At 35.9% G+C, this 12082-nt stretch overlaps 1 protein-coding gene across 6 annotated transcripts in view; it reads right to left on the reverse strand.

Annotated features, from left to right (window-relative positions):
• LOC106065696 (baculoviral IAP repeat-containing protein 2-like) overlaps positions 1 to 12082 on the reverse strand; it is a 28051-nt gene that overhangs the window by 15655 nt on the left and 314 nt on the right. For 4 of the 6 annotated variants that reach the window (XM_056034038.1, XM_056034039.1, XM_056034036.1 and 1 more), the window contains one exon: positions 11987 to 12062. In XM_056034038.1, coding sequence (XP_055890013.1) covers positions 11987 to 12026 — 40 coding nt within the window. In that variant the 5' untranslated portion in view covers positions 12027 to 12062. Of the gene's footprint in view, positions 1 to 1095; positions 2271 to 11986; positions 12063 to 12082 lie in introns of those variants that run through there. The other 2 variants (XM_056034035.1, XM_056034033.1) reach the window with 1 other exon arrangement.

Genomic DNA, 12082 nt, shown 5'->3' on the forward strand with positions numbered 1-12082 from the left:
TAATTACTTTTGACAAACCACTTCTGTCTAAAACGATAGTTTTATTTTTACAAATCTTTTATCAACTCACACTGTCTGTGTGTCTAATCTGTCTTTCTGTCTTGTAAAAAGTTCGAACATGTTTTTTCATACATTCTCGAATCAAGTTTAAACTTTGCACAAATATTCATTGTACTAGACAAGACATGAATCAATAAAAAAAATAGTTAATTTATTATTGGTGATTAATTATTTTGTTTGATATTGAACACAGCTACGATCTCTTGAAGAGCTTTTTCATGAAAGAGGCCTTTCCAAAACACACACCATTCCCAAAGACAACCTGCACCCATTAAACCACTGTTACATCAGGTCTGAACGAAGTGTTCGTCTCCTTTCATTAGGACTAAAACAGAAAGATTTAAAAACTTTATCCCTTTTTCGGGTCAGAGTGTTACAAGACCATCTGTCGTCATCAAGAAGTTCATAGAAGTCTAATTCATAAAGCGCTGGTTGTGAGTGTGTATGTGTTTCGTGTGTGAATGTTGTTGGTATTTGCATCTATATTATTATTGTTACAGTTATTACGCTGAGGTGGTCAATTGTAGTCAAACTGAATTTCCATTTGATTGGAACAATACAAATTATCGTATCTTATTTCAATACTTAAAACTCTAGCATATAGATCTAATTCAACAATCATCATTTATATAAATGACTTTCACAAATTCTTCAATCTAGACCATGTTTTTTTTTGTCAATTGCTAAACTCATTAGATGTACCGAAGTACTAGAACTCGTAGCATTACATACGTTTTTATGGTTAATCAAATATTAATTAAATAGTGTTCATTAAAGTAAAAGAATGAAGTAATAAAAGAGATAAAAAAAAATTACTATATATATACACAGAGAGAGAGAGAGAGAGAGAGAGAGAATGATTGTTCGTGTTTAGGTTAAAATACAACGGACATTTATTAACGAAACAATATGACATAACGAAACAAGATATAATAAAATAACTCAATTAAAAGGTTTTACAAAAATTTTTATTGTCAATTACATCAATGATTCAAATCAATTTAAATATATCAACAAATTTTAGCTTACACTTACATGGATCTTTGTAATCCAAACTATCGAAGTTTATGGACGTATCTACAAGATTCGTTTGGTTTATGAAGAAAAAAATAATTTCGGAAAGTTCCGCAATAAGATAAATATTAATCTGACAGAGGCGGATTTAGATTTTAAATGTTGTTTTGGGCACGGGACACTGTGACAGTATCCATTAATTCAATTTCTTAGCTTTTTATATTTGTGGTGAAAATATTGAAACCTGACCTGCATTGTTTACTATTCAACGGACACATAGAGTCCATTTGGAGTTTGTGTGAAAACACAAACTCTTTTTTTTTATTTTCTTATATTTAAGAATACAGTCTAACTAGTAGACTTTGTTTTTGGAATACAACAAATCACCTGATTTGAGAGAAAAGCGTATAACCCACAGAATATAATGCAGGCTTATTAAAAAAATGTTTTGAAATGTCAAGATTGAAATTACTGTGTATTTTTATAGTGTTAGTAAACCATGCATTTATTACGATAAAAAGGACTAAAAATGATAATAGAAAAGAGAACATTTCATTTCATACGTACATATACTTATTGTAAGATACATTGACTGTTGGTATAGTTTAGCAAAGTATGACTAATATTGTAAGACAAAGACGTGTATTAGATAAAATTTCTCGGTCGAAACAAAAAATCTATTTATGAAATTCCAACCAAGAAATGGCCAAGTTTGTCCAATTATGAAGTACATAAACATTTTATTCTTTCATTTATAGTAATTGATTCTTCTATGTGTGGACTCCTTAGCCTATACGCTATGTATCAAAGTAAACAAAATCATACATTTCAGGAGAAAACAAATCGATAACCGCTGATCATAAATGTGTACAGTTTACTGGCTTAGAAACAGTTGCTGTTTATCTTGCAAGACAAAAACGTCCGTTCAACTTTAGATTCTTCATATTTAGTGCAAGATCGATACTCTGAAAACGGTGTGTTGTGAAGCATGAACTTTCTGGCTTGATTCAAAAAGAAAAGCCGATAAGAAAAGAAAAATAAATGTGAAGAAGACACTTAAATACAGACCCTAGGATGACTGCCTGGTCGTGCGGTATGCGCTCTTGACTGTCCTTTGGTTGATGGTCCCGGGTTCAAATCCTGACCTCTGCCATCCTCCGTTGTACTGCGGGAGGTTTAGGCTAGGTGGAAATAATCTTCAAACGTGAAGGAACATCCGAAACATGGAAACAAGAACAACAAACAATCAAATACTTTCAAAAACAAAACAAAGTTGATATTATGTGTAGTTTTATCAATTAGTTTGGATCAGTCAAGTAATCAAATGTGTAATACATCTAAACTAACAATAGTTAATCTACGCGATTAAAACAAAATTATTTTGTTTAGCACTATTTCATATTTTTAGCTTTTTGAATACGCTATGATCCTATCTCTTGTCTGGACCAGCTGGGGAAAGAATGGGAGGGGGTGGGGAAGAAAGAGCTATCTAGGTGAATATTACCTTGATTACTTTTGAAATGTGTTTAATAAAATATTTTAAAGTTGAACAACCTGGATTTGAACTCAAGAGCTCCCATGTCTCTTCAAGCCAACACACTAATCACTGTACCAAAGAAGTTTCTTAAAGTTCACTGTTATTAGTATCAAACTGTAAAGCAATGTATTAAGGGACTAATCAAATTATACCACCACAACAGTCAGTACAATTTCTTTCCCTTGTTCGATACAGAACTAAATAATTAATTACCAATAGTTATTTAACTAATTAGTTGTTTTTTTATTGATTTTTTTTTCTCAGGTAAAAGAAATAATTGTACAAAATTTCAGCTTGATCCGAGATTGGGTGTGGGAGAAATAACGTGAACAAACTTTTTACCAGCCAAAAAAAAAAGAAAAAAAAAGTTCACTCATTTAAATAGTAACAACAGAGGTCAGTTAGTTTGTCCATACACAGTCACACTCAAAGCACTAACAGTCACCCAAACAAACACACTATCACAATGTTCCTGCTTTTCAAGGACTACGCTACACACAAAAAAACGGTTCCCGGTCATTTCATCCCCGGTCACTTCATCCGCGGTCACTTCATCCCCGGTCATTTCATCCCCGGTCACTTCATCCCCGGTCACTTTATCCCCGGTCATTTCATCCCCTGGTCACTTCATCCCCTGGTCACTTCATCCCCCGGTCACTTCATCCCCTGGTCACTTCATCCCCGGTCATTTCATCCCCTGATATTTTCATCATCTGATCATTTTTATCTAACAAATTGTAATTTAAAAAATCATGAAATGAGCAATATTTAATGTATTCATTTTTTATTTAAATGACAAAATTGTAACACGTTAATGTTTAAAAGGAATTAAAGCAAAACTTATACATGTGACATGATATCACGAGGATGGGTGAACTCCGCCTTTATTAGAAAAAAAAAATCTTATTTGAAGGCTAAAAATGACGCGCCCATTTTCAAGAAAGAGCAATTGAAAAGTAAAATAAATTGAAACATGGTCGTACTTTCACCACACCTTGGTCTTTGATGATAAGTTATCAGCGGCACGGTCATAATTATTGTAATCGCACTTCTATCTCTCAAAAGATTTCCACTACTTGCACCACACTTTGGCCTTTGATGATAAGTTATCAGCGGCACGGTCATAATTATTGTAATCGCACTTCTATCTCTCAAAAGATTTCCACTACTTGCACCACACTTTGGCCTTTGATGATAAGTTATCAGCGGCACGGTCATAATTATTGTAATCGCACTTCTATCTCTCAAAAGATTTCCACTACTTGCACCACACTTTGGCCTTTGATGATAAGTTATCAGCGGCACGGTCATAATTATTCTAATCGCACTTCTATCTCTCAAAAGATTTCCACTACTTGCACCACACCTTGGCCTTAAGTTATCAGCGGCATGATCATAATTATTGTAATCGCACTTCTATCTCTCAAAAGATTTCCACTACTTGCACCACACCTTGGCCTTAAGTTATCAGCGGCATGATCATAATTATTGTAATCGCACTTCTATCTCTCAAATGATTTTTTACTACTTCCACCAAACCTTGGCCTTCGATCCGGATAATATTATGATACTACAACCCCCACATCCAATAGAAGCCTATAGCTAAGTACACACCCAGATTTAAAATATAATATAAGATTTCTCATTAAGAAAACAAAGTGGAAGAGGAAACACTGTAAACGCATTAGTAACAAGTCATAAAATGTCAAAAAGCATTCTACATAATCATATTTAAATATAAAATATTTAATTGGGGATGAAATGGCCGGGGATGAAGTGACCGGGGGATGAATTGACCAGGGGATGAAGTGATCAGGGGACGAAATGACCGGGGATGAAGTGACCGGGGATGAAATGACCGGTCACCAAAAAAACAGAATATATTTTAATTCTTATACTCTTTCTTAACCGAGCAATTCTTGTATGTATATATTTTTAGTACCAAGTGACCGAGTCTCGCTCGTTTCTATAATTTGTTAAGGAAAAAAATTGCTTATTTTGGATCGGATAAAGACTCCCAATTCGAAAAGTTGCTTTCGTGTTCTTGTAGTTCTAAATGTACATGGCGATTAGAAAAGAAAGTCTCTTAAGTTCCCATACAGAACACGCCGCTATGGACAGTATAGAGGGACCTCTTATGGTTCGACAGTTACCCTGTAGAAAGCATTATCCCGTCTGGGGGGACAAGTGTTTGCAAAAGGGAGTCTTTTTTGTGAGCTGAAAGATGATAGACGTAACAGAGATGTCCCACAGAAACACTTCTAAGACCAGCTTAGGCATCAACTTGCTTTAATAAAGAAGAGGGGATCTGACTGCAGGCGGCTTCAGAACGAGACAGCTGGAGAGTTTTTTTTTTATTAAGGCCGCGGGATACACAAAAGAAAATCCACTGCCAAGGACAGACGTAGACAGCGAAAAGAGAATCTAAATCGACCACCGGCATATAATGGTTATGTTTTCCTTGAATGTGGCAAACTATGTGGGTCGCAGCTGGTGCTGCGTAGCCACGTAAAATGCTGCATCCCTCCTTAATCATCGAACTCTGAGACAAGGCTTGCATAAAGGCATCAAGGAAACCTGCGTCCAGATACCCCCTGCTTCCACCATAGAGATAGGACCGTAGCGCTCTGTTAATGCTATAAGCATGAAAATTGCACTATAAAAAAAGTTATTCAATTACGACAATGCAATTCATAAATATTTATTACTTTTTTATTTTGTATTTTAATAATTCATAGACTCTTACAAACACATAGTAGATTAATATATTTGTAACTATGGAAGAAAAAAAATTAAATAAATTTTTCAGAGTTATGTTTGGTTATTGTGTTTTGTGAATTTTATTAATTGTTTACACTTTAATTGCTGAGAGCCGTGTAGGTGAATTTTACTTTGTTGACAAGTCTAATAGAGCTTACAATAAGATGGTGCGCAAATAATTAATTAGATCTATTGATTCATTAAAAGTTGTTCATGTTTGCAAAGAAATATTTTGATTTACTGCTGTAAGCCTAGTGATGTAAGCGGTGTTTTTTCCCTTTGACGTCATGGAAAATTTTCATTCGTAAAACATTCCAGCCAAAATTAATGTTTCGATGATGAAACATTTTCAAACCGATATAACGGTTGACCTCGATTTTTTCCCTTGTGGCCAATGAGTTGAGACTTTTTCTCATTTATTTACATATACCTTGAAATTTTATAGAAAATCGTTAGAGCGGTTTTCGAAATAAAATTTATATATATTAAAATCTAATGTTGTAGACTTTCCCAAAGTACAAATGAAAGCGACTAATATTTATGAACTGCACTTTAATAATCGGTACTTAAATCTTAAATAACCATTTTAGAGCGCAACTTTCATGCTTATAGCTTACTCAGAGCTTTATGATCTAATCCCCCATATGAGTCTATAGAGGAAGAGAATGTAATTTCTATTTAAATCTCATCATGTAGTGACATTTAGAACAGCACATGAAAGCAACTCTTCCGATTGGTTGTCGTTTCCCGATCGCTCGATCATTTTCGTCATTATAAAAATGTTTCCACCATGAGTTCGGCTAAATATCTTTACCAAATCATTCAACCGAGCGAGGCTCGGTCACCTGGTACTGTCTATAATCTACTGACATAATTAAAAGTTCAGCAAACAATGTGTTTCATAAAAAAAAAAAAACTAACATTGTGTTGGCATTCTCTGTGGCTGATGGCAAAACTTATCAGATAACATTCTGAACAGAGAAATTGGTAAAAGTTATTTATTCTTTATAATTAATATCAGGTGGCCGAGCCTCGCTCGGTTAAATAATTTCCTAAGAAAGGTTATATGCCCGAAGTCATTTTGGGAATATTTTTGTAATTACGAAAATGAACGATCAGATAAAGACTACTAATCTGAAGAGTTGCTTTAGTGTTTTGTTAGTTCTAAATGTAATTGTACATGGCGATTAAATATAAAGTCACTTAAGTTCTCCAACAGTCTAGACAAACCACAGCTCACGTCCGTCTTATAGTTTTGCAATCCATTTTTTGCGTAAAACTATTGTAGGCCTACTATTATTGGCTTGGAAGAAAGTCTTTGCAGTGTAACTTCTTAGATGGTTACGTTCAGACATTTAATTGTGGAATTATTATATTCATTATGGCTTTAGTACGAAACATCAAGTGACGCTAATCTCTACGTTATAGGGTAAAACAGGTACTTTGTGACAAAATAAAATTGCGCATTTTTTCTTAATAGACTTAAATCATTATATTAGTTTTCTAAAGAAACGTTTCCGTGGAAAGGAAGGAAGGTCGTTGCAAGCCTTGAGGACCTTGTGATATGTTCAAAAAGCTTTAGTATGTTTTTTTTTTATATTTTTGTAAAATAGTTATCAGGTCGTCGTGGGGCACAATTACCGTGGTGATCCTGTTTCTAAAGGCTTCGTTTGTGATTCGGTCTTTGTGTGTACTCCTAGGATCTTTCTGTAGCATCTCACTTCTATTGCTAGGATCTTTCTGTAGCATCTCACTTCTATTGCTAGAATCTTTCTGTAGCATCTCACTTCTATTGCTAGAATCTTTCTGTAGCATCTCACTTCTATTGCTAGGATCTTTCTGTAGCATCTCACTTCTATTGCTAGAATCTTTCTGTAGCATCTCACTTCTATTGCTAGAATCTTTCTGTAGCATCTCACTTCTATTGCTAGAATCTTTCTGTAGCATCTCACTTCTATTGCTAGGATCTTTCTGTAGCATCTCACTTCTATTGCTAGAATCTTTCTGTAGCATCTCACTTCTATTGCTAGAATCTTTCTGTAGCATCTCACTTCTATTGCTAGGATCTTTCTGTAGCATCTCACTTCTATTGCTAGAATCTTTCTGTAGCATCTCACTTCTATTGCTAGAATCTTTCTGTAGCATCTCACTTCTATTGCTAGAATCTTTCTGTAGCATCTCACTTCTATTGCTAGGATCTTTCTGTAGCATCTCACTTCTATTGGTAGGATCTTTCTGTAGCATCTCACTTCTATTGGTAGGATCTTTCTGTAGCATCTCACTTCTATTGGTAGGATCTTTCTGTAGCATCTCACTTCTATTGCTAGAATCTTTCTGTAGCATCTCACTTCTATTGGTAGGATCTTTCTGTAGCATATCACTTCTATTGGTAGAATCTTTCTGTAGCATCTCACTTCTATTGGTAGGATCTTTCTGTAGCATCTCACTTCTATTGCTAGAATCTTTCTGTAGCATCTCACCTCTATTGGTAGGATCTTTCTGTAGCATCTCACTTCTATTGCTAGAAACTTTCTGTAGCATCTCACTTCTATTGCTAGAATCTTTCTGTAGCATCTCACTTCTACTACTAGAATCTTTCTGTAGCATCTCACTTCTATTGCTAGAATCTTTCTGTAGAATCTCACTTCTTTTGCTAGAATCTTTCTGTAGCATCTCACTTCTATTGCTAGAATCTTTCTGTAGCATCTCACTTCTATTGCTAGGATCTTTCTGTAGCATCTCACTTCTATTGCTAGAATCTTTCTGTAGCATCTCACTTCTATTGCTAGAATCTTTCTGTAGCATCTCACTTCTATTGCTAGAATCTTTCTGTAGCATCTCACTTCTATTGCTAGAATCTTTCTGTAGCATCTCACTTCTATTGCTAGGATCTTTCTGTAGCATCTCACTTCTATTGGTAGGATCTTTCTGTAGCATCTCACTTCTATTGCTAGAATCTTTATGTAGCATCTCACCTCTATTGGTAGGATCTTTCTGTAGCATCTCACTTCTATTGCTAGAATCTTTCTGTAGCATCTCACTTCTATTGCTAGAATCATTCTGTAGCATCTCCCTTCTATTACTAGAATCTTTCTGTAGCATCTCACTTCTATTGCTAGAATCCACTTTTCTAGTTATTCAGTCTGCATCCTAGATTCTCAAGCATATATATATATAACCAGGGAGCGCATCAATCGGATTTTTGTGTCCAGGGCTAAGCCTTTGTCTTCCATATTTTTGTTTTGTAAGTTCTGCTGTGGACTATGGAATTCTGGCCAGTAGCTCAGGTTTGGTTCCTTTGTCTGAAATGATAGCTTTGATGTGAATAAAACTACAGACACTTGTCAACTTTTCGCCTCCAAAGTACATTTTAAAGCCATGTTGGCTATTGGTCATAATTTGTGGGGGGGTTTTTTCGCTATTTATTAGCATACCATATGCTGCGGAAGTCTTGTCTATGCGCATCACCTATTCATCTAAATCTTCTTCTTTCTCTGCTAGATCATCTATGTCGTCCGCAAAAGGCTTGTTGATAATTGTGTTTCATCCAATGCTTACAGTATCGTTGTAACCTTCGAGAGTATCTTCTATTATCCTTTCAAAGAAGATATTGAAAGAGTTGGTGAAAGTAGGCAGCCTTATCTTACTCCAAATAAGGTTTGAAACCAGTCTCTAATTTTATTGTTGAGGTACACTGCACTAGTGGCCTGCTTATAGAGGTTTTAAAATTATTTTTAATGTTTTTATTTACATAGTACTTTTCCATTGTCGCCCTATTGTGCCCCCATGCCATACTCTTTCGATGGTTCCGGGTCATTTCATCCCCGGTCATTTCATCCCCGGTCACTTCATCCCCGGTCATTTCATCCCCGTTCACTTCATCCCCGGTCATTTCATCCCCTGGTCACTTCATCCCCTGGTCACTTCATCCCCTGGTCACTTCATCCCCCCGGTCACTTCATCCCCGGTCATTTCATCCCCTGGTCACTTCATAGCTTTCGTGCCATCAACAAAGTAGACAAAATAATATTATGTTGGGTGTTAAAAGCATTTCTAGTTTAGGATTTGTTCTGTTGTGCTGCGACCTTGTCATAAAACCAGCTTGTTCTTCTATATAATTTTGAATGTTATCTGTTTTAGTCGGCTTAATATAATTTTAACAGGGCTTTGTTGGGATGGCTAATGAGATTTATAGTGTGGTAGTTTTGACTTTGCACATTGCTTTTCTTTGAGTGTTTAGGTCCAAAGCTTGGGCCGTTCTCCTGACTGCCAAATCTTGTTGCAAATCTTAAAAAGTGCGTTTATCATGGTTTCCCCTCCAGCCTTTAGAAGTTCATCAGGAATGATGTTAACTTGGCTGATGTTCACTTTTTCAGAATATTTCACCGCTGATACTACTTCCGAGCAAAGAATAGGATATTCGTATATTTTGGATACCACAGGGACTTTAAGTGACTCTTTATCTCCTGAGATTTCAAAGTTATGCAACTCTGCACAATATTCATTTCGTTTTACTTACTAACATACAAGATTACTTCTAGATTAGATAAAAATTACACGAACTGAGCACTATATCTCCTTTTTGAATGGTTTATATGTATATACAAATAACATCTATTGCTATCGTGTACACATTAGTTAGAGTGGCCTTCACAATTCTTGATACTTACCTGTTGTGTTCAGTGATATATAAATATTTTCCAGACAATATCTGATCAACGAACTAGACGCTCATGTTTAATAGTTAAATTTGTTGGATAACTTCATACTCATACTTAATGACTGCATTGGACACGAAGATTATTTACCATGAAATAAAATGATCCTTGAAATCTTGTATCATAACAACTAATTGACATACGAATGATCGATGTTTATGCAGTTGATAATTCAAGTAGATAGATTAATAATAAATATAAACAAGGCTACAAAGAGAGTTTGTGTTATCACACAAACTCCGAGGAGGCCCCCCGTCGGATCCCTATCGGATCCGCCTATTCGCAAGGAAGACGTGATTTTATTTCGAATGTCAAAAGTAATAATGTTTCAAAGATTCATTTGCCGTTGTAAAAATATGTTTGTTTGTTTTTTTTCTGTTATACATGTTTTGGATGTTCCTTCAAAGTTAAAGATACTTAACTTACTTGTCCAAACCTCCCGCTGAACGACGGGCGATGGTTGCGAGCAGGGTATGAACCCGGGAGCGTCGAGATAATCAGTCCAGCACGCTAACCACTACGACCAGGCATTGCTGTTAACTACGGTTACAATTTTTTAACCTTGGTCACATAGAGTAATTACGGCTCAGCACAAAACTAGCTCCAGCGTAAGCTACATACAAGAGCCAAAAGCGGTGCCCAAACCCAGGACTTGAACTGATCCAATTTAGTATATCTTCAATACAACATGTTTATAGCGAGCTCAGTGCGCTATCATCACGTTTGTGGTCCAATGTAGGGTCGGCCCGGGTCGGGGTATCTGGTAGAAGGTTTCAGCCCAGTTCCGAGACGGTCACTGTCCAATTGATGTTTACTTCGGACGGTTTCGAGAAAACTACGACACACGGTGTCGCCACTTGGCATGTATCAGTTTAGAACCCCTGTAATATTTGGTGACTGGTGGTCATTGAGCTATTCCGTGTGGTCAGCACGAGTTTTTGTTTGGTTGGGGACTGACCACGAGGTGGACACCTCAGTTAAGTGTAGACTCCCGTAGAGAGAGGAGCGTTATTATCTCCTTAGATATATTATATGAGCACTGAGTAATTATTATGTAGTATGCTGTTCTTTTCATTGGATTATAATTTGTGATGGCTTAAGTTGCCAATATCTTTTGTGAATTATATTATTGTGTGAATAAAATTTATGTCTGCTACCAGTGTGTTTATCAATAATTCCAAATGTTGTCGTTGGAGACTTTAGTATACTAGTGTTATTACGCACTTGCAAATCGAGTGCGTGTAAGAAAGTGTTTAGTTAAGAAGAACATTATAGTAGTACCAGAAGAGGTACCTACAACACAGAGACATTCGCGTCATCACGCCTACAACAACAACCAGGTCGTGACACCACTGCATAGAGGACGAAGAAACAGTAGACCACATTCGTCACTGCATAGAGGACAAAGAAACAGTAGACCACATTCATCACTTCATAGAGGACAAAGAAACGGTAGACCACATTCTTTATGATTGTTGTGTTCTGCATGAGGGGACAAGGATTGGATAGAGAGAGAACTGGTTCGTGAGAGGCATAAGGAATGTCCTTCTACGGGGGCAAGGCAAACTCAATGCCCCCTTCCTTGCACATGCTCTAAGGGAGTAATCTCAGCATGTTTATTTACTAATTACTTATTTTACTAATTTTTAAAGTTACTTGAGTCTGAATTCAAACTTGAGGCTCCATGATAGAAAGCCTTAGTTTGTTTTTTTTTTCATTTTTTTTTTTACTGCTGAGCTTTTCACGTATTTCTAAAAATTGCCTTTTCTACTCTACGTTTTATTACAATCGTTAGCGAACGAGCAATTTCACTTTTTGTTTGAATGAGGGGGACCGATGCATTTATAGAACATTTTTCATTTAAAATAGAATTAATTAATTACGATAATTGAATTACCTCCTTGGTTCACTGCTCCCAATGATTCATCTGTTGTCATCTATACTGTGTAACTGTGCAAAATTCTAACTTGATTCTAGATAAGAAGAGGGAAAA

The sequence above is a fragment of the Biomphalaria glabrata genome, chromosome 6 (assembly GCF_947242115.1).
Source record: "Biomphalaria glabrata chromosome 6, xgBioGlab47.1, whole genome shotgun sequence".
NCBI classification, from domain to species: domain Eukaryota; kingdom Metazoa; phylum Mollusca; class Gastropoda; family Planorbidae; genus Biomphalaria; species Biomphalaria glabrata.